Source organism: Phycodurus eques, chromosome 2, assembly GCF_024500275.1.
Source record: "Phycodurus eques isolate BA_2022a chromosome 2, UOR_Pequ_1.1, whole genome shotgun sequence".
Lineage (NCBI taxonomy): Eukaryota > Metazoa > Chordata > Actinopteri > Syngnathiformes > Syngnathidae > Phycodurus > Phycodurus eques.
Genome location: NC_084526.1, coordinates 23,945,439 through 23,969,539, shown reverse-complemented (window position 1 = coordinate 23,969,539; position 24,101 = coordinate 23,945,439). Strand labels below are relative to the sequence as shown.

The 24,101-nt window shown below is 41.9% G+C and overlaps 1 protein-coding gene across 4 annotated transcripts in view; it reads left to right on the top strand.

Moving 5' to 3' along the window:
* Positions 1-24,101, top strand: part of phkb (phosphorylase kinase, beta) — a 113,727-nt gene that overhangs the window by 51,961 nt on the left and 37,665 nt on the right. For all 4 annotated transcript variants that reach the window (XM_061669999.1, XM_061670002.1, XM_061670000.1 and 1 more), the window contains 6 exons: positions 368-425; positions 743-820; positions 916-1,074; positions 3,999-4,093; positions 20,115-20,170; positions 20,379-20,472. In XM_061669999.1, the coding sequence (XP_061525983.1) occupies positions 368-425; positions 743-820; positions 916-1,074; positions 3,999-4,093; positions 20,115-20,170; positions 20,379-20,472 (540 nt within the window). The remainder of the gene's footprint in view (positions 1-367; positions 426-742; positions 821-915; positions 1,075-3,998; positions 4,094-20,114; positions 20,171-20,378; positions 20,473-24,101) is intronic.

Genomic DNA, 24,101 nt, shown 5'->3' with positions numbered 1-24,101 from the left:
AAATATTTTCTTTTTGGGGAAAATGCAACATTAGTAGCGTCAACTTGTCAGAGTTTAGGTTGAACTATACTTTTTTACAGAGGAGAGTTTTGGCATTTTTCACTCCCTGCCCCTTCCCTCATATGTTCCATTTGGGAACTTGCAACGCCTCTGTATGAAACAGGAAAATCTAAATATGAAAATATTTACCGTTACACCCCTACAGTATACAGTCTGTGTTCTACCTTGATCCTTAAGCCCAAATACTTGTTTCGTCCTCGAAAGGTTCAGCTGTCGGCCGCTTGAAAGTGGACCTTTTCACATCACTGAAATGGAAAAGCAATAAAACCTTACTCTCAGCCTCTTTTCTTTCTTTGTCTCCCGACAGCTCTTTGATGGGATCGAGTGCGAGTTTCCTATATTCTTCATCTTCATGATGATTGACGGTAAGCCTTCTCGCATCCACACCTTGATTGGGTAACAGGGAGCCCGGAGCTTGAGCCGAATGACATTCTTTTGTATGCAGGAATTTAGAGGACTTAACAAGGCGTGAAATTTAGTGAATGGCCTGGAAATACATTTTAAAAGTTCTCAGGAGAAATGTCATTTAAAGGATTATTGAAACCCTTTCTTGAATCCACTGACATTTAGTTTTAATAGATCTGTTAATGTGATATTTAGACCTTGACATTTTATCTTGTTGACAGAGAAAGCATAAAAACATCCTTTGAAATCCAAATATTTGTGTGTGTGTTTGTTGCAGGGGTGTTCCGAGGGAATCAGCCTCAGGTGAAAGAGTACCAGGACCTTCTTGAGCCCATCATCTTTCAGTCTTATGAGGGCAAGTACACACAAGACAATCATTGAGTGATACAATTTGTCAGATAAAATCCTTTTCGCTAAACTGATGACTCAATGATTTGTCTCTCACTCTAGGCCATGCCGTGGTGCCCAAGTACTACTATGTGCCCGCTGATTTTGTGGAGGCCGAGCAAAGCAAGCATGGCAGTCAGAAGCGCTTCCCCAGCAATTCTGGACGTGACGGCAAGCTCTTCCTGTGGGGCCAAGCCCTCTACAACATTGCCAAGCTGCTAGGTAGGATAAATTACAGTAGATTGTTGGATAGCTGTCATAAGATTCACTGGTCTTAAAAAATTTGTGGCACATGCACAGTATTTCCTAATATCTTATAAGACACACGGTAGTCTCATAAGATCATTGAAAGAGTTTTGTCGAAGTCGTACAAGAGAGATATGTACAAGATTCGCTTATCATGTAAGTCTCATGACTTTTGCTGCAGGGTAATGAGATTCGCTGATTGCTGAAATTTTACAAGATTTGCTGAAGTCTCACGAGAGTCCCTCAAGTCACAAGAGGTTCGTTCAAGTCTTACTAGGTTTGCCTAGTGTCATGAGATGTGTGGAAGTCTCATGAAATTCGTAGAAGTCTCAAGATTCATGGATGTCTCATTACTTTTGCTGACTCTCACAAAGTTAGCAGAAGACTCAAGGTTTACTGAAGTCTTATCAGATTCGCTAAAGTCTCACAAGATTTACTGATCAGTTGGGTTTCAAAAGACTTGAGAAAGTCTCACAAGATTCATTTAAGTCTTGCAAGATTTGCAGAATACTCACAAGATTTATTAATTGCTAAAATGTGACGAGATCCATGGGAGTCTCACGAGTTTTCTGAAGTTTTAGAAGATTCACTTGAGTCGCACAAGATTTGCTGCTTGCAGAATTCTTACGAGATTCTCTCACGAGATTCGTGAAGCTCCACGAGTATTGCTGAAGTCTCACAAGGTTAGTTGAAGTCTCACTAGATTCACGGAAGTATCACAATATTCACAAAGATCTCATGGGATTTGCTGTAGTCTCACTAGATTCATGAAAGACTTGCAAGATTTGCTGATGCCCTAAGTCTCAAGTTTTGCAGCAGTCTTACAAGTTCTGCTGAAGATTCGCTGAAATCTCACAGGGATTTGACAAGGTTCAGTGAAGTCTCACAAGATTTGCTGAAGTCTAACAAGATTTACTGGTGTCTCAGAATGTTTACTGAAGTATCACGAGATTTGGTAAAGTCTCATACAGATTCACTGATATCTCACGGAGATTTGCATTAATCTGACAAGCTACAGTGAAGTCACGCAAAATTTGCCAAAGTCTAACAAGATTCGCTGCCTCAGAATGTTTACTGAAGTATCACAAGATTTGGTAAAGTCGCACAAGATTCAGTGGTATCTCGTAAGATTTCCTGATTGCTAGAGTCTCGCAAGATTTGCAGAAGTCTCACATGACGTAACGGAAGCCTCACAGGATCCTTGGTAGTCTCACAAGATTTGCTGGAGACTTACAAGACTTGCTGATCACTTTTAGTCTTATTAGGTTCACACAAGATGTTCTTGAGTCTCACGAAATACACTGAATTATCCCAAGATTGATTGAAATGTAGATACAGTAGGTAGGTCTCGGTAGGCTTCGTAATTCAGCATCGCCCATCTGTCTCGGATACCTGCTTCTGATTTGGGTGAATTCTATATAGTATAAGCACTCAAATTTGCCCAAAATGGCTGTCTTAAACCAAAATGACTTATTTCTTGTAAACTTTAGGGCATGATTCCTTGAGACTTTTTCTTGCATCCAGATATGATAGAAATATCCAACCAATTTGGTTTGGTGAAACTCGTGCAGAGGTAATAAATATACAGTATAAGTAGGGTTGGGCATCGTTTGAATTTGAGCGATTCCGGTCCCGATTCCGGTTCCTTATTTTGATTCCAATTCCCAACAATTCTCGATTCAGATTATTTTAATTTTCATGGTTTAAATAAAGGGTGTCCAAATTATGCACATTAATTTACTTAGCAGCCCGCAGCATAGACTAAAATGAACATTTGACTCGGGGTTCTTTTATAACCAGTATCAATATCAAATCTATGAACTAAAAGGCAATGTGTGTGGATCTAACCCAATTGACTTCATATTTATTAATTAATGTTTCAGGTAAAATTTAAATATAGCATTGTTGAAATTGTTATTTGGGACTGTTTTATCATGTCAAATATATTTATATGTGCAGGTCTTTACTTGACTTTCTGTTTTAAGCTTGTAGCCTTTTGTTTTGAAGGGTATGCACCAGAACTCAGCATTTTGGCTCGAAAAGTAACTTCACTCTGCAGCAGTGATTTTTATTTATTTCTTTAATGGATGCTACAAAATGCTATAAAACGTTGATTCCTTTCCTTACCCACCGATGAGGCACGAGGTTAGTGTTTGTGATACTGTGAGACGTTTATGTGAATTTTGTCCCAATTCATTGTGAAGTAAAGTTGCTACGGTGAGGTTTTAGCTCAATGTTAAGGTTTTTTTTCTGTCATCAGGTCTTACGTTGGTTTGAAGAACTAAAAGAAACGCTAAAAACCATTAGTGCAATAGTGCAACCAAACGTTTACCTTGTTAGCTGTCTCAGTGTTGGCATAGATGTATTTTATTGTTACACTCATCCAATTGACTGAGAGTTGACTTCAGTGAAGCTCCACACGGTGTAGGCTGAGGCTCAGAGCGCGTCAGACGCTACACATCGTGAAAGCCTCCTCTGCACAATACAATCTTATTCCAAGTTTTGCACTGAGGCAACTAGTCATTAATTTTAACAAAGTTAAGACACACTATTGTTCGCTGCCGCCGCCGTTGGACACAAGTACGTCTTCGTGTGCATTCGTCTTTGTTGGTTTTCACCGCTTCTTCGTTGGTTTTCCCCACTTCTTCTTCGTGGCATCGAAATTGGGAACCGGAATTTTTAAATTTGAGCGATTCCGGGAGAACCGGAACGTTAGTCCCGGTTCCAGTCGGTTCTCGATTCTCGATGACCAACCCTAAGTATAAGATAAGATAACCTTTATTAGTCACACAAGAGGGATATTGACAATTTGTATAATAACGGTTGGTATTTTTTTTATTTTATAAAGTGATATGATAAGATAGTATGGGTGAATGTGGGTCTGTTTCTGTGTGTCCCAGTTGACGAACTGATAAGCCCCAAGGACATTGACCCCATCCATCGCTACGTTCCTCGACAGGACCAACGCAACGTCAGCATGAGATACTCCAACCAGGTCAGCCTCAATGCTTTCACTGTTTCCCAGAGTTTTCCCTGTGAAGACTAAATTTTTGCTCGTCAGATCTGCAACCTACATGAAAACCAGGAAGTGTACATATTCCTCATAAAAATAAGAATTTAAAAAAATTGCATTTTTACATATATAATTTTCATTGCAAAAAAATATTTGACCTTCAAATATGATTGAAATATTAGATTTTTAAAAAATCTTTTATGTAGAAACTTTATGATAACAAAAAAAATCACACAGATATTTTTTTTCATTCATTCATTCATTACATTGAAATACAATAATAAGAACAAAAATATGTTAGGGTTTGGTAAGTCTCCAAATAATAATAAAAAAAAATTCACAATCACACCCAGAAAAAAAATACATTTAAAAAAGCTTGAAATATATTTAAAATTATTTAAGAAAAACAGTTAAAAGCAGTTAACAAAATTACTTCTTGACAAAAGTATAATTTTACCTTTAGATATCGTGAAAATCAAATTCAAGAATGGTAGGTGGGGTCTTAAGTTACCCATCCATCCATCCATCTTGTATGCTGCTCATCCTCACTACGGCCGTGCAGGTCTGCTGTAGCTTTCCAGCTGACTGATCCCAGAGGTAACGAGACACACATCTTCCAAAAAATTCCATTTACGTCTCGTCAGTCCATAGAATATCCTCCCAAAAGTCTTGGGAATTATTCAGATCTAAGTAAGTCTTTTTTTCTTTTTGGTCAGCAGTGGTTTTCTGCTCAGAACTCTGTCATGGATGCCATTTTTGCCCAGTCTCTTCCTAATTGTTAAGTCATGAACACTGACCTTAACTGAGGCAAGGGAGGCCCACAGTTCTATAGATGTATTCCTGGGTTTCGTGGCAAATAATACAAGTATAAATATAGTCCAATTGTGGCACAGCAGTAGCCATACAATTAGTGTAAAGGGAAATTATCATAGTGACAGTGATCTATAATGACATATTGATGAGTTATTATGCACCCAGTTTACTGTACTGTATATTCTGCGTACATACATGTATGCATGTACATATTGCACATTCAAGTCAGTTTGAACACCAAGTACAGGAGTCATGAACATAGATGGTGGAAACAGTTTCTAGTGTATATGTTAAAATGCAAACTCGTGATTGTATATGTGAAATATGTATGTTATTATTGCACACCCAGTGGGGAATTGTTATCCAGTATAAGTGAACAGTGAATGGTATAAAAGATTATCTTAACCGTTGTTTCCGACAGCTAAGATAAATAAGTCTGTTTGAGAAAGAGCTCCTCCTCTGCTACAGAATGTCATGGAGAGGATGTGAATGATTGCCCTAAATGGAAAGAAGTGTGCTCAGTGATCTGTGGTTGACAAGACGCATGGAAATGTCTCAAGTACCCAAAGCATGAAAATGAACAGTAACTCGTCCGTTTTGTAAGAAGCTGCAATTTTAGGACATTTTGTCCATTTGCATAAAATCCGTGTTTATTAAAAAAAAAAAAAAAAAAAAAGTGGTATCTCTGACTTCAAAAGGGAGTCAATGGATGTTTTTGAGGCCCGCCACAGCATTTATATTACCCAGTAGGTGTCACTGTGTCTTGTTATATGACACGCTGGATGCATCAGCAATAGAGATGATTAGTGTGTGTGTGTGTGTGTGTGTGTGTGTGTGTGTGTCTGTTTGAGTGAGAGTGAGGGAGTGAGAGAGAGAGAGCGAGACAACGCGCGTGCCTGCGTGGAGCTCAATGTAATGTGTTCCAGTCCATTTAGCTTGAGGGGCGTCGATGCGTTTCATGGAGTGGCGCATAAAAAGGCCGCTGTGAGGAAATAAAGTGATCGCACATGAAGGCGTAGTCATCTTCATTTGTCCGTGTGCCGCCACGTGTTGTAAATAACATGTTCAGAACACTGTCACATTGTATCACATAAATGGTGTAAAAATGGCATATAAGCCATTGAAAATAATAGCGGTGTAAAACTAGCAATCGCTCTTCCTCACGCGTGATGCTTACTGATTCAATTGGATGTCCAATTTTATTTTGTGATGCCAAACGACATATAACACCCTCCCTCCCACGTAATAGACCCCATACCACAAATAGGTACCTCCTTTTTATTTTTCCCTCAGGACAGAAACACTGTGCCTTTTCCACATTTTATGTTAGTCTTATTCTAAAGTATTGCGTAAGGGCTGTTGACCGTACATGTGATTACTTGTTTGTTTGTCTATTTTTTCCTAATTTTTCAAAAACTATAAAAACACGCTATTGTCACAGTCATTGTTTTTTCTGTGTAGAATCTTGAGGAATGTTTTTGTTTTGTTTAATCCATTTTGGAATAAGGCCATAATAACAAAACGTGGAAAAGGTGAAGCGCTCGCAGCACTACTATTTGAAAGCATTGAGCAATGCATACATATGCACATGTGATTACTTATTATATTATTATTTCATAATTTAATAATTCTCTTTGCAAGCCCATCGTTAAAAGTACACTGCAGTTAGATGTGGCTTTAAACCTGATGTTTATGGTGGAGTTTAAAGACAAAGATAAAAACAGTTTATTGTCCTTTGATTGGTTATGTTTTTTCGTTTTTTTCTGTGTATTTCAATTTTGAGGTCATTTGTTTTGCACAAGAAGGCTGTAATTGGTATTAGTCACCTACTGTCAATGCATTGCCAGAATAAAGCAAAACGCTGCCTTGTGTTAGCAACATGCAAAACCGGAAAAAAACATGCTACATTGTGTAGTGTCTTACTGTACATATTCATGCGCTACATCCACATGTTGTCTTTAACGCCAGATGCTCTTGAACACGTCATGTGTTTTGAAATTCATGGCGCCACCTACTGCAATTTTGTCCTTCCAAGCTGTGGTCCACGCCATTGGCCCATCTTGTTTATTTTCTGTCGCCCACGTTAGACTGCCTGCATCGTCGCCATGGTTACAGCTCACAGATCGCAGTGTTCCCAGTGGCAGAAAACGCCTGTTGGATTCTTGTGTTACTGCCCTCCAGCATGGAGGTGCATCATGGCAGATGATTATGGGATGTATGCAAAGAGGCAGCCTATGATAGCCTCAGCTGTAGGGGGTACAGCGCAGCCATCACGCATGTGCAGTGACATCTTAGTGTTGGAACACAACCAGAAACAATGTTTCAGGCCAGTGGAAAGGTTTCATGTTCAAGTATTCAGCCAGGTTTTGGGTTTCATTTATAATAAAATAATAATAACAATAATAACTTTTCAAGGCACTCAAAGACACTTCACAATTGCACACATTATTCATTCACACCCTGATGGTGGTAAGCAGTCTGACGGAAGCGTGACTGCCATCCTACGCCTTCGCCCCCTATGACCAACACCAAACATCCAACCACATTCATTAATAGGTAATGTGGGTTTAGTGTCTTGCCAAGGGACAAGCCATGGTTAGGTTTTTCTAATTAGAGTATCTAGTCTATGTTGTTTTCCAACAAGGGTTAGTGTATCAAAGTGGGGTTTCAAGCCATAGTAAGGGTTTTTAGCAAGGGTTAGGGTTTCAAAGTCGGGTTTCAAACCAGGGTTGGGTTTTTAAGTTAGTTTAAAAGTCAGGTTTCAAGCCAAAGTAAGGGTTCCAAGTTAGGGTTTCAAATTAGGGTCTGTTAAATATTCAAGACTTAGATAATTGAATTTAAACAGTACATTTCTCTGAGGAGTGATCAGGCCTCTTTTTGTATCACAGCAGGAGTGTCTATGTACAGTATATGACTTAGGTACAATACATGGACATTTTCTATGAATACATATTTTATGTTCACTGTTGCTGCATCACCCTTAAAGTTTCTTGAGTGTGGGATATTCCTCTTCCATCTTTTACCGACTCTACAACTACACAATCTCATCCTACGATCCCTTCAACACATCCCCAACAGCGCCATTCCGCCGTCCCACCTTCCATGACTTAACATTTCTTTGATGTTAAACCTGTGACATGTTCAAATGCCCTCATCAAAAATATGAATCTCTGTGCGCCGGCACGCAGCTGCCGGGAGCATAAAAGAAAGGGGATTATATTTCATTTCACACGGAGATGGAGAGAGGGGGTGTAGGAGATGGGAGAAATGGGGGTGCGTTCTCTTTCATCAACTTTGTGTGAAAGTATTTTTTTATTCCTTTGTGATGCCACGCTTACATACTGGGAGCCAACGTGACCTTGAAACAGAGACGCACTCAAATGCAGACTTTTCCATTGCAAATCTTGCAATGATTGAAGATTGCTGCCAAAAAGTCAGGCTTTGTCAATGGCTGTCGACTAACACAAGACGACAGGAAACAAAACCAAAAAAATAGAAGATATTATATGAAAATAACTTAAACAGTAGCAGTGTGATGTCTCCGAGCAGAACATTTACATGAACTTCTCGCTCTGGAGTACAAGCTAAGGTAGAATTTCAGACGATTTAGGGTTTCAAATTTTGTTAACAAGCTTGGTTAAGGATTTAGGTTTTCAAGCCAGGGTTAGGGTTTCACACAAGCGTATCAAGATAGGTTAGGATTTCAAAAAAGGTTTCAAAGTAGAATTTCAAGCCAGGGTTATGCTAGTGTTAGGGTTTCAAATTAGCCTTTCGAACCTGTATTTTAGTTTCAGACAAGGGTTAGAGTTTCATGTTGAGGTTTCAAGATAGGTTTAGCGTTTCAAATTAGGGTTTGAAGTCTGCATTAGGGTTTACGTTTTAGGCTTTCATATTGGAATTTCAAGCCAGGGTTACAGTTTCAAAGTAGGGTTTCAACACATGGTCAGGGTTTCAAATATGGATTGGGGTTTTCAAGTAGACTTTCAAGACATTTCCAAAGGTGCTTTTGACATGAAACTTTCACCAGATGTCGGGAACAACCCGAGTAATCCAATACATACAACAAAAAGTAATACAAATAAGACCAGAAATTAAGTAGTGTGTAATAATTTGAAATGACACAGGGAAAAAGTATTGGACACATGAAGAAAGGGAGGTGCAAAAATGCATGGAAAGCCAAGACAACTCCTGAAATATATCAATAATTAAACAGCAATCCAGCCCCTTGTCATTGCAAATCAATATCAGCTGGTTCAGTCCTAATTGATGGCCTTCAAAAAGGTATCATTGCCAAGTTGTGAGTCAAGACACATCTCATGATGGGTAAGAGCAGAGAGCTGTCTCAAGACCATCGCAAACTAATTGTTGCAAAAACGATGGCATTGGTTACAGTCGCATATCTAAGATTCTGAATGTTCCAGTGAGCACAGTTGGGGCCATAATACGTAAGTGGAAAGCCAATCATACCACCATAAATTTTCCTCGATCGGGTGCTCCTCGCAAGATTTCTGACAGAGAAGTGCAAAGAATAATCAGAAGAAATGTCCAAGAGCCAAGGACCACCTGTGGAGAGCTTTAAAAAGGCCTGGAATTAGCAGGTACTGTTCTCACAAGGAAAACAGTGAGTAATGTACTCCGCCGCCATGCCCTGTATGCACGCTCACCACGCAAGACTCCATTGCTGAAAAAAAGCTTGTCAAAGGTTGCTAAATGTTTGCTGAACAACATTTGGACAAGCGTTGTGTGCTATCGTTCCATGCTGTTGTTCCCATCCCGTGTTGTTTGTTGTTGCATGATTTAGCGATGTCACGATGGTTTATTGTGTGGCATTTGTTTGTACAAATGGTTCAGGCAGTGGAGTTTTTTTGGCTTTCCTAGTGAAAAAGTAATACGTGACCTGTTGATAGGCAAAGTCAATCGACAGGGGAAGAAGCGTGGTCAGCTATGGGTGCATAGCAAGCATTCCAAACTCTGTTCTGGTCACTTCGAACCGGCGTGTTTTGAGAAAGACTTTGCAGAAAGCATTGGATACAGAGGTAGAGGCTGAAATCAGCTACGGTGGCAACTATTTTTCCTACGGCCATCGAGACCTCAACCGCCAGCAAGAGAACTAAATCTTGCCGCGGCAAAGCGACGCAGACAAGAGGTGAGGATTTACTTGTATATACCTACGACTGTATTATGGTTACTATGCACTGGGGAGTAGGAAAAAAACACCAACGCAGTACTTTTCAGTACTGTCGTCTGTACTTTTGCCGATATGACAAACCAACAGGCACAGCAAAGACTTTCTGTGCGGCGTGTTAGAACGCTACTCGAGCGAGGGGCACACAATATACAGGAATACTGCATACTATGTACTGTAAAAGCTTGTGCCGTGTCCCTGAAACCTATATGAATATTATTATATCCTCACCTCTTGTCTGCACCCTAAAAACACCACATCATCAGCGAAGTTCGGAGGTGGGAACATGGTGTGGGGCTGCATTTCAGAAAATGGTACTGGTAAACTTCACATTATTGAAGAAAGTATAATCTACTGAGACATTCTTGACAAAAATCTGCTGCCATCTACGAGGATGATGAAAATGAAATGAGGGTGGACATTTCATCAGGATAATGATCCAAAACATACTGCCAAGGAAACTCTCAATTGGTTTCAAAGAAAAAAGAATATAGCTGCTAGAATGGCCCAGCCAATCACCTGACTTGAATCCAATCGAACATCTATGGAAAGAACTGAAATTCAAGGTCCATAAAAGAAGATTTGAAGACTGCTTGTGTGGAGAATTGGGCCAAAATCACACCAGAGCAATGCATGCGACTAGTTTCTCCATACAGGAGGAGTCTTGAAGATTTCATTGCAAACAAAGGTTTTTCTACAAAGTATTAAATAAATACCTGTTGGAATGTTCAATACTTTCTCCCTGTGTCATTTGACATGATTACACATAACTTAATTTCTGGTCTTATGTGTCTTGGCTTTCCATGCCTTCTTGCACCTCCCTTTCTTCCTGTGTTCAATACATTTTCCCTGTGTCATTTCACATTTTTACACACAACTTAATTTCTGATCTTATTTGTTCCACTTTCTTTGTATGTATGGAATACTTGGGTTGTTCCCAACATCTGGTGAAATTTTCATGTTAATAGCACCTTTGGAAATATATTTAGTGAGAAAAATGGTGACATGTTAAATACTTATTTCAGCCGCTGTATCTCACTTTTTTATAAATTGTCTTTTTTTCAGATTAATTTCTCTTACCATTTTCACCTTTTTGGGTATTTAACTCATTTCAAATGACTTTCACCGTTTTTTGACAATTGTCCGAGTTTTTGACCAATTCTCAGCATTATAAAACCTCCTGGGAAACAAAAGTCTCATGCTGAGTCTTGTGTCTCTGCTTCCGATGTGAATCACTCACAAGAAACGTTAGGAAAAAAGCGGAATGAAGTGATTGTCTGGCTCGCTTTCAGGGCTCAGGTGCCTCCACACTGGCTAAATCACTTGTTTGTTTGAACAGATTTACTACTGGCCACAGATTGGTCGCCAGAAAGGGGAAGGCAAATTAAGCGTCAGAAAAATGGTTCTTTTCCTTTTGTCCCCACCCAACATCTGATGAAGGTGTGAGAATGAGGAAGGACAGAAAATTTGTTAAAAAGAAGAATGGGAGTGGATAAGAGAAGAAAAAAAGGTGGAATTTGCAGAAAATTTGATAATTAGGACAAAATCCAAACAAGGAGAAGACAAGGACGGTAGAAGGGGACCAGGAAGATTTAAAAAAAATAAAGAAGTTTCTTGTTGTAGTGAGTTTTTAGCTGCTAGATACTTCAAAAAGATTGACTATAGGGAACATGCCGTGCCTAAATTATTTATAGCTTAGTCGGCAAAGTATCTGTTGTTAGTAGGTCTCTAACTACACCTCTAAATCCCAATTCGCTCTTCGTTATGAAAGTAACAAAAGACAATCATTACTCGTAGTATTCTGAAATAATAGTCCAAAAATGAAAAATCCTATTTGGTTATTTGGACACTATCAATTAAACCAGAAAGCGAGTACACGGGTGCATTTTGGCTATTGTGTTTTGGCTGTCGCTTTTCACTTTTAAAAAGTTTTTTGTTTTTAGTTAAAAATGGCTTACTTTAACCAGGATTTCTTACCATATGGTAGCCAAAGGTAGAACCTGAGTTGGTCTTCTGCCTGTCGGTGCCGTAAATCCTTGCTCCCTTGGACCAACTGCCTCCTTTCTAGCTAGCCGACTCTCATAATCTGCCACACTGTTTTGGATCAACTTTTTCCCATTCATTTTGCCGTGGTCGCAGTCCACCTTGGCGATGGCTCCTTTTCAGCTTTGGTTGTGGTACTGCCATTATTATCCGTGCAGTTCCTCTGACTCGGAGATCTAAGTGGAGGGCTATAGGTACGATTGTGTACATGCGCAGAAACTATGCGCAGTAAATCCAAATGGCATCTGCCATATTTTTCACATAAATGCAGCATAGCAGCAGTTGCAGCTCTTATAAGAATAAATTAAGTAGAATGTTATTATTTGATACATTGTGAATCAAATCCGAAAATTCTGATTCTGCGTTAATTTTTTTCTTGAATGTTAATTTGACTCACCACCAATCCGTGAACAGCCCTTGTTGTTAGTGTCAACGTTTTAATGAGAGGAACTCCAGCTGACACTGAAGTCAGTAGGGGGGTTTACATGGAGCCTTGTATTCCGGATATAATTAGTTTAGGAGCCCAAACCGAATGAAAATCCTCCACATAAATACCTCAATCGGAATAAACAGGCCAAATCTGAATGGAATTTCATTCAGTTTTACAAGGGTGGAATATTCCTTTTACACAACCGATTAGAAGTAAATTTTCGCCATGTAAACCGTCATTCGGAATAGAGCCAGAAAGCGCTCTGCGGATCCTTCGTCTTGACGTAAATGCGCGGTGACGTCATCATGTACGCATGGCGTAAATATGGTGGCCCCCGACAGAGCTCATGCGACAGATATCTTGTTTTTAAACAATAACATTAGCCTCTAAGCACCCACTTCCATCCATCCATTTTCTGAGCCGCTTCTCCTCACTAGGGTCGCTGGCGTGCTGGAGCCTATCCCAGCTGTCATCGGGCAGGAGGCGGGGTACACCCTGAACTGGTTGCCAGCCAATCACAGGGCACATACAAACAAATAACCAGTCACACTCACAGTCACACCTACGGGCAATTTAGAGTCTCCAATTAATGCATGTTTTTGGGATGTGGGAAGAAACCGGAGTGCCCGGAGAAAACCCACGCAGACACGGGGAGAACATGCAAACTCCACGCAGGCGGGACCGGGGATTGAACCCCTGTCCTCAGAACTGTGAGGCTGACACCCTAACCAGTCATCCACCGTGCCGTGTTTTTAAACTACTGCTAAGTAATTTTTATGAAGCATTGTTTTTTTCGCACCTACCCTACTTTTGTATTATTTCATAAAAGACACAACATTATGCTGGTTATAAATGGCTCCGTTATGCCTTCAGAGGCACAAGGCAGCATTACAAAACAGAACAGTGCCCTGTTACATCATCCTCAGTTGCTTGTTCAGGATTTACATCTCCATTTCACCAGCATGGAGGTTGCACTATACCTTTGTCCACTGTCAACTTGTGTGTGATGAGTTGAGCTGAATTCTGATTTCAACTCACATCAATTAATCTCCTGCTGTGTCAAAGTCGATTTACTTCAAATCAATTTACATATTTTCTGCACTTTTGTTGTCATGCACCCCCGATGCATGGAAAAGAGAGTGCAATAATCCATGGGACAAAACAGATGGTGAAACAGGAAAACTAAAAAAGCAGAATTATAGGAACCAATTGACAAGTACAATTATGTGGGTTCAAACACAAAATTCCTCTTCACCTACCTAGCTACCTACTGTACCTTCTCCACCTACCCTTTCTACCATGCCGACCTCCTTCCCTACCTAGTATCGTTCTAACTACCTAACCTATCTACTCTACCAACCTCCCGACCTACCCCCAATCCATCTGTAGCGGACATGCGCTCTGCAAACTGAGGTGCCACAGGAACTCCCAACCACTTGTTAACCCCACTCTTCCACGCTGCCCTGCTGTGAGACGGCGACTAGGAGAATGCCTGGTGTACGTCAAGTGGACCTTAACCTAATTAGCAGCTTCCCATCAAATCTTGACTCCTGGCTTCAAAAGACTCCTACCCCGAACAACAGGTTGAGGGACCCTCCCTCCAAGGAGACTATAGTTAATATTCAACATGCACGTGAAGCGCCACCCACTGGCGTTGAGGGGAACTGCAAGCACCAACCCGTGGACGCGCCTTTGATGTTTGGTAACAGAAGATAAAATGTCCGTTTTGATATCTTACAAACTCTGTAGAAATATTCCAAATGTATGCCTTGGTGTCTGTGTCACTATTGTCAGTCTGACAGGTCCTCTGCAAGAGTTTGAAAGCTGTTCCTTGTGATTTGAAATCAAACAGTACGAAATGTTGTATTAAACAATAAGCAACCGATCAGAATCAGAATCATCTTTATTTGCCAAGTATGTCCAAAACACACAAGGAATTTGTCTCCGGTAGTTGGAGCCGCTCTAGTACAACAGACAGTCAATTTACAGAACACTTTGGAGACATAAAGACATTGACAAAAAACAATTGTGCAAAAAGATGCAGAGTCCTCTAGCACTTAGAGCAGTTCGAATGACTAATATTGCGATAGTCCGGTGCAATGACCATTGTGCAAAGGGCGCTGAGACTTCAAGGAGTGTATGCGGTTTAAAGTGACGAGTAGTGCGATCATCTGGGACAATGTTGGTTGTGCAAATGTTACAGATACTCCTCAATCAGTGTGCAAATGGAGCAGATGCTACTCTGGCATGAGTGGCCAGTATATGCAAATAGTGCAGCATGGCGAGACAACTACAGTGAGTGCACGAGTAATACATAATTGGCCCCACAGAAATGTGACAACGAACTCAAGTCAAAAACTGCCAGCTTATTGTAATGGAATTATGGGTTAGGTGTTTAAGAAGTTGATCGCAAGAGGGAAGAAGCTGTTGGAATGTCTACTAGTTCTAGTTTGCGTTGATCGGTAGCGCCTACCTGAGGGAAGGAGCTGGAAGAGCTGGTGACCGGGGTGCAGACGGTCCGAGAGGATTTTGCACGCCCTTGTCTTAGTTCTGGCAGCGTGCAAGTCCTCAATGGTGGGTAGGGGGGTACCGACAATCCTTTCAGCAGTTTTGATTGTCCGTTGCAGTCGGAGTTTGTCCTTTTTTGTAGCAGCACCAAACCAGACTGTGATGGAAGAACACAGGACTGATTCGATGACCGCTGTGTAGAACTGTCTCAGCAGCTCCGGTGGCAGGCCGTGCTTTCTCAGAAGCCGCAGGAAGTACATCCTCTGCTGGGCCTTTTTGAGGACGGAGTTGATGTTGGTCGCCCACTTCAGGTCCTGAGAGATTGTAATTCCCAGGAACGTGAAGGTCTCGACGGTTGACTCAAGGCAGCTGGATAACGTGAGGGGCAGCTGTGGCGAAGGATGCCTCCTGAAGTCCACGATCATCTCTACCGTCTTGAGCGTGTTCAGCTCCAGGTTGTGTTGGCCGCACCACAGCTCCAGCCGCTCCGCTTCCTGTCGATATGCAGACTCTTCACCGTCCTTGATGAGGCCGATGACAGTGGTGTCATCTGCAAACTTCAGGAGCTTGACAGTCGAGTTCGATAAGGTGCAGTCATTCGTGTAGAGAGAGAAGAGCAGCGGAGAGAGGACACAACCTTGGGGCGCCCCAGTGCTGATGCTGCGTGTGGATGAGGTGGCCTCCCCCAGGCTGACCTGGTGTGTCCTGCCCGTCAGAAAGCTGTAAATCCACTGGAAGATGGCAGGTGTTCAGGGATGATGGTGTTGAACGCTGAGCTGAAGTCCACGAACAGGATCCTCGCGTAGGTCCCTGCACTGTCGAGGTGTTCTAGGATGAAGTGCAGTCCCATGTTGACTGCATCATCCGCAGACCTGTTCGCTTGGTAGGCAAACTGCAGGGGGTCCAGCAGGGGACCTGTGACACTCTTGAGGTGGTCCAGCACGAGACGTTCAAAGGACTTCATGACCACAGATCTCAAAGCGACAGGCCTGTAGTCATTCAGACCAGAGATTGCAGGTTTCTTGGGGACTGGAATGATGGTGGAGCGTTTGAAACAGGATGGAACTTCGCACATTTCCAAAGATCTGTTGAAGATCTGAGTGAAGACTGGAGCGAGCTGGTCCGCGCAGACTTTGAGGCAGGATGGGGACACATGGTCCGGTCCTGCCGCTTTGTTAATCTTCTGTTGTTTGAAGATGCGTCTCACATCCTGTTCATGGATGGTTAACGCAGAAGTCAGAGGTGTGGTTGTGGTCGCGGGTGCGGCCGGGTGGGTGTGTGGAGTGAAACTGTCCTTTTCAAATCTGCAATAGAAGGTATTCAAGTCGTTGGCTAGTGTGTTATTGTTCTCAGCTTGGGGGGATCGTCGCTTGTAATTAGTCAGCGATTGGAATGCACGCCAGACTGATTTTGAGTCGTTCGCGCGAAACTGTTTTTCCAACTTTGCTGCATAGATCCTCTTTGCAATGTTAATTTCTTTAGTAAGCTGGTTTCTAGCTCGATTAGACAGGGCCCTGTCCCCGCTCTGATATGCATCTTCCTTAGCTTGGCGAAGCTGCTTAAGTTTAGCAGTGAACCACGGCTTGTGGTTGTTGAATGTCCGAAATGATTTTGTTGGTACACAAACCTCTTCACAGAAACTGATATAGGATGTGACAGTGTCCGTATATTCATCCAGGCTGCCAGCTGAATTTTCAAAGACACTCCAGTCTGTGCAGTCTAAACAGCTTTGAAGTTCCATCTTGGCTTCATTGGTCCACTTTTTGACTGTTTTCACTGTAGGCTTCGCACATTTAAGTTCTTGCTTGTACGTCGGTATTAAGTGAATTAAGCAGTGATCAGACGAGCCCAGGGCTGCACGAGGTATAGCACGGTATGCGTTTTTTACCGTAGTGTAGCAGTGGTCTAAAGTATTATTTTCCCTGGTAGGACAGTCGATGTGCTGCTTGTATTTAGGGAGTTCGTGGTTGAGTTTAGCTTTGTTAAAGTCCCCGAGAATAATGAGGGGTGAGTCCGGGTGTTTTTTTTCAATTTCATTGACTTGTTCGGCGAGCGTTAGCAATGCGGCGTTCGTGTTAGCTTGCGGTGTAATATAGACTCCAGCCAGTAAAAACGATGCAAACTCACGTGGGGAGTAGAATTGTTTACAGTTCAAAAACAGCCACTCCAAATGCGGGCTGCAGTGTGTGCTGAGCACCGTGACGTCCGTACACCATTTTTCTTTGATATGGAGGCATATCCCGCCGCCCTTCGTTTTCCCCGATGATTCCATGTCGCGGTCCGCTCGATGAATGTTGAAGCCGGGAAGCATGACGGCGCCATCGGGTACAGCGTCGCAAAGCCAGGTCTCCGTGAAGCACATGGCCGCGGAACGTCCGAAGTCTTTACTGGTCTTTAACAGAAGATGAAGCTCGTCCATTTTGTTGGGTAGGGAGTGTACATTCGCGAGGTGGATCGACGGGAACGCCAATCTGTGTCCTCTCATGCAGTTTCACCTGAATGCCGGCTCGTTTTCCTCTGTGGCGCCGCTTCCGCATCCATGCGCCGAAAACCGCGGACGCCGCTCCGGTGAGTAACTCGGGGAAAAAACTGAGCGGATTTTCGAAAGTTGGTGACAGAAAGTCCGGAGTAGCCTACTTGATGGTTAGCAGGTCTCCCCTTGTGTAAGTGAGTCGTGTAAGGTCTCCAAAGACGGACGAAAAACACAAAAACAAAAACAATGATTCTATGCGTGAGAGTACAAAGTTGGGAGTGTTTTAGATTAATATGATTTTAAACCCATTTGATAAAATTTGTAGACAAGATTCAGGCTGATGGGTGTGGTCTTCTCCGAGTTGGCAATCCCTCTCGCCCACGACCCGCCTATGGGGTATTTAACTCTGAACTCACACCTTCCTCCTCTAGTCTAGTCGTGTTTTTTTCCCACTCCTCTTACCTTGTTGCCAGCCGGGCTGGCCATTGGCCACCCCTCCCCCGTTTCCCTTCTTTTGTGCAGGCACACGGCTTGGTAACCGCGAGCTGGGACAGGACCGACATGGCTTCCCAGCCTAAAGGTGCGGGCCTTCGCTAAGCGATCAGAGCCGCTACTGGGTACGCTCCCAGCCAAGCGGAATCGCTCTGAAATTGCCAGTGCGCCACAAAAAGAGGCAGGAAGAGAGACGTCCGGTTCTCCCAAGAAGGCGTGATGAGCAGCCATTTTTCTTCCCCCACCTTTTTTATCTTTTTTTTGTTTTCCTACATCTTTTTCATCTGCAACCAAATCTGTCGCCTTGTTTCTGAGCCACTTCCAAAGACAGACTACCACCCACCAGCTGGAATTTACAGTCGTGAGTAATCACGGCAACTTTGTCAGACAACAATATTAGTCCTAATAATTTCGGGAAAATCACTAGCTTGAGACAAAATCTCAATTTTGTCATCTCTCTCCCGTCCAAAGTAAACGCTCACGTTTCCAACTTTAGTCCAACACGTGATGTCCTCTTTTCCATTTTCGTACGCCTAATTTTATTTATTTATTTTACCATTAGTGTTATTTTCTTTTTTTAGTTTGTAGTTGTAGCTGTGTGTTTCCTTAGATGTCATTAAATAAACCATACAATTCCACTCTTGGTTGTATTTTGTGTGTTTTCTGAGTTTTAAGTAAACCTCTGTCATCTAAAACTCAAAATTTCATAAAAGTGTACCAACCTTCAGATTACGAGACTGATAAAAAGGTTTCTTGTCATTTCTCCTAAAGTTTATACTTATAAAAGTAAGCCGAGCTTGGTGTTGTGTCAGTGTGTGGGGCCACATTAAAAAAAGAGATACTTCATGGAACGGTAACTGTTTATGAAACACAGTGGAACACATTATTCAGCCTGTGGATCACAAAACATAAATAATAATAATCATTTTATTTAAAGGTGCCTTTCAAGACGGCAGCACGGTGGACGACTGGTTATAGCGTCCGCCTCACAGTTCTGAGGAGCAGGGTTCAATCCCCGGTCCTGCCTGTGTGGAGTTTGCATGTTCTCCACGTGCCTGCGTGGGTTTTCTCCGGGCACTCCGGTTTCCTCCCACATCTAAAAAAAAACCATGCATGGTAGGTTAATTGATGACTCTAAATTTCCCGTAGGTGTGAATGTGAGTGCGCATGGTTGTTTGTTTCTGTGTGCCCCGCCTCCTGTCCGATGATAGCTGGGATGGGCTCCAGCACACCCGCAACCCTAGTGAGGAGAAGCGGCTCAGAAGATGGATGGATGCCTTTCAAGCCACTCAAGGTCATTAACAAACTTAAAAGCAATCAAGCAATACAATTTTAAAAAAAATGCAAACACGGTCGGTCAGTATGATTCCAGTTGTCACGTAATGTGGCTGCATGTAAGATTTCAATGAGGTTCATGTATTTTTGGGATGTCGTCAAAGTTCTAAGAATCCTTTGTTGACAATCTGTATGTACAGCCCATAATTCAACATGACACTACCATTTATTAATTAACCAAAATAAGCGTGCATAACCCAATAACTCCTGGTAGGCTATTGACTTCCATAGGCTTTCTGCCAACCGAGCCACCACATGACTATTTGGTGACGACACGGCGGACGCTCCCATACATAACACCGAGCTGTTCTGTAAATTGTAGCATCGAGGGATGATGCATTTTTAGGGTGTAGGGATTGCTAACTAACTAACTGCACGCTGTAGTGGTAGAAATTTTCCAAGTAATTATAACTCAGTAACTTGCAATTCCGCTGGATAGCCACTTATAGAACGAAGGTACTCAAATCTTATATAGTTGGGGAGGAGCGACTCATGTTGAAAGGCCAAGTGCGTGCCTGGGCTCCGTTTTAGCCACACCCCAAAAATCTCGCAAACTGAAATGGTAAAAAAAGAGTTTAACGCTGTACCTCCACATTTGTGTACCATGGAGTTCTCAGTCTTTGCAGATTTTCAACAATTATCTTCAAAAATGTATAATGTATTGCTAAACAGGGTCTTTAATGTGACATGAACCTCACAAGCTTTTTATATTTGTCCCTCACAGGGCCCCATAGAGAATGATGTTGTTGTCCACGTGTCACTGATAGCTGAGAGCCAGAGGTATAGTGTGTGTGTTTGTGTGTGGATGTGGGTGTTTCCCCAAGTCCTGTTCCTAGTCACAATCATACGTTTGTGATCACGAGGCAGCTCTCTGTTTAGTATACTGTATGTGCTACAGTAAAGGAATGAATACAAAATACAATTTTAAGTGACCGTATTGTGTAAGAATTATTATTTTATATCACTTTTTTTTATTATTTGTGTGTAGACTGCAAGTGTTCCTGAACACATACGGCATCCAGACACAGACACCGCAGCAGGTGGAGCCTATCCAAATCTGGCCACAGAAGGAATTGGTCAAGGTAATGCATGCATGCGCGCACACACACACACACACACACACACACACACACTGTTAATTTCTTTCTTTGAAGTTTTCACGTTAACCCTGAAAACAGCAGATTTGCGATATAATGGCCAAGACATCTAATTTCATCTATAAAGTGGGTACGGAAAGTATTCAGACACCCTTTAATTTTTCACTCTCTGTTATATTGCAGCCATTTGCTAAAATCATTTAAATTATTGTTTTTCCTCATTAATGTACACACGGCACCCTATATTGACAGACAAAAAACGGAATTGTTGACATTTTTGCAGCTCACACAGCCATAAGTATTCAGACCCTTTGCTGTGACACTCGGGTGCTGTCCATTTCTTCTGATCATCCTTGAGATGGTTCTACACCTTCATTGGAGTCCAGCTGTGTCTGATTGGACTTGATTAGGAAACCCACACACTTGTCTACATAAGACTTTACAGCTCACAGTGCATGTCAAAGCAAATGAGAATCATGAGGTCAAATTAACTGCCTGAAGAGCTCAGAGACAGAATTGTGACAAGGCACAGATATGGCCAAGGTTACAAGAAAGATTCTGCCGCACTTAAGGTTCCTAAGAGCAAAGTGGCCTCCATAATCCTGAAATGGAAGCCGTTTGGGACAACCAGAACCCTTCCTATAGCTGACTGTCTGGCCAAACTGAGCAACCGGGGGAGAAGAGCCTTCGTGTGAGAGGTAAAGAAGAACTCAAAGATCACTGTGGCGGTGCCCAGAGATGCAGTCGGGAGATGGGAGAAAGTTCTAGAAAGTCAACCATCACTACAGCCCTCCACCAGTCGCGGCTTTATGGCAGAGTGGCCCGACAGAAGCCTCTGCTCAGTGCAAGACACATGAAAGCCCGCATTGAGTTTGCTAAAAAAAACACCTGAAGGACTCCAAGATGGTGAGAAATAAGATTCTCTGGTCTGATGAGACCAAGATAGAACATTTTGGCCTTCATTCTAAGCGGTATGTGTGGAGAAAACCAGGCACTGCTCATCACCTGTCCAAAACAGTCCCAACAATCATGCTGTTTTTCAGCTGCAGGGACAGGACGACTGGTTGCAATCGAAGGAAAGATGAATGCGGCCAAGTAGAGGGATATTCTGGACGAAAACCTTCTCCAGAGTGCTCAGGACCTCAGACTGGGCAGAAGGTTCACCTTCCAACAAGACAAAGACCCTAAGCACACAGCTAAAATAACGAAGGTTTCAGAACAACTCTGTGACTGTTCTTGAATGGCCCAGCCAGAGCCCTGACTTAAACCCAATTGAGCATCTCTGGAGAGACCTGAAAATGGCTGTCCACCAACATTCACCATTCAACCTGACAGAACTGGAGAGGATCTGCAAGGAGGAATGGCAGATGATCCCCAAATCCACGTGTGAGAAACTGCATCATTCCCAAAAAGACTCATGCCTGTATTAGCTCAAAAGGGTGCATCTACTAAATACTGAGCAAAGGGTCTGAATACTTATTGCTGTGTGATATTTCAGTTTTTATTTTTTAATAAATCTGCAAAAATGTCAACAATTCAGTTTTTTATGTCAATATGGTGTGCTGTGTGTACATTAATGAGGAAAAAAAATAAAAAATGATTTTAGCAAATGGCTGCAATATAATAAAAAGTGAAAATTTTAAGGGGGTCTGAATACTTTCCGTACCAACTGTATCTATATATATACTCTACTATTTGGCAGACATAGCTATCATGAGTAGACCCACAACAAAGTCTCCAGAACCCAAGCATGAAAAGACACGTAAATGTTGTCATTTGGACAGTTACCTTCAAAAGCAAACTTGAAAATTCTGCTCCACAGGCCACTTTCACTTAACAACATGAATTTTGGTAAGCATGTCTATCATGAGTAGACCCACAAAAAGGGAATTCCTCTGAGAAATTTTCTCTGATTGCTACCAAATTTGTACCATTAACACTCATCAGATTGGCGACGCTAAATTGCGAGACATTTGCGTTTTTGTCATTACGGATGGGCACAGCATGGCAGCAAAGTTTGATGACTAGCTATAAAACACAAAACTCTATTCTAAAAGGTCAGATCTTGACTAAACTTCTTGTATGTGATGAAGTTTCAAGTTTTTGCTTTAAATATTAAAAATAATAAAATAAATGTTTATTTGCCCAAAAAGCCAACAGTCTTGAATTTCTTTGCTATAAAAAAGTCCATACTTTTCCTATTAATCATCATTTGATTGAAACAGCGATATTTCAATTGTGCTGTTAAGGTTTTAATTCCTGTACTAACAAGTAGAGACAAACATGTCTTCAGCCTTCAAGTAGTAAACAGTGTTAAGTGATTGCCTTCTGTCATCAAGTGGCGCTAGTAAGTTAGCATCACTAAGCTACTTCCTCTTTGCTTTGCATTTAATTGGAGGAGTTCTCAAAAAATAGCATCGACACCACTGTAGAGGTAATCAATGTTTCAATCAGTTAGATTGCATGTCGGTAGCTTTTCCTCGTCTTGATTGTCACATTCATCAAAGACATGCTGTCAGCTCCACGCCATTGATGCCCTGAGTGCTGCTGTACTTAACCACCATTGATCAGCATAATGGCCCAACTGGTTGCTGTCGTTCCCCACCGCCGGATGTTGTAGTTTGATGCTCTACCAGAAACAAATGTTCCATGTAATGTTAGAGTAAATGTGAGCCTGGCAACACACAAGGACAGACAACAAACACACACACCTACATCACGACGCATTTAAGAAAAGACACATGCATGACAATACACTTGACAACACATACATGACAATAAATTGACAACACACGCAAATATCTGAACACACTAAACAACACACAAGTGCAATTTACAACACACACAAACACACTGTACAGTGGGAGGAAAAAGTATGTGAATTTCTTACATTTTTGTATAAAATGGTCATAAAATGTGGTCTGATCTTCATCTAAATCGTAAGAATGAACAGTCTGTTTAATTAATATCCATCCATCCATTTTCTGATCCGCTTCTCCTCACTGGGGTCGCGGGCGTGCTGGAGCCTATCCCAGCTATCATCAGGCAGGAGGCGGGGTACACCCTGAACTGGTTGCCAGCCAATCACAGGGCACATACAAACAAACAACATTCGCACTCACAGTCACACCTACAGGCAATTTAGAGTCTTCAATTAATGCATATTTTTGGGATGTGGGAGGAAACCGGAGTGCCTGGAGAAAACCCACGCAGGCACGGGGAGAACATGCAAACTCCACACAGGCGGGACCGGGGATTGAACCCTGCTCCTCAAAACTGTGAGGCTGACGCTCTAACCAGTCGCCCACCGTGCCGCTGTTTAATTAATATTTGAATTTAATTTCTGTGTTGCTTGCGTTATACCATAGACATGCAGTATATACAAATTATCTACAGTCTTTGTCATGTCTATGGCGCCACACATTGTAGTGTAGGACTTTTACATATGAATCAATATGCGTTACATTTAAGCCCTTGTCAAATCAGTTACACAGAAAACTCATCCGAATTTATTACCCCACATCATAAATATTCATTACATTAATTTAGCTGATTTTCCTAAAATGGGTTAATTAAATGTATTTTTTCATTTGACTTTGTATTAGGTGGCACGG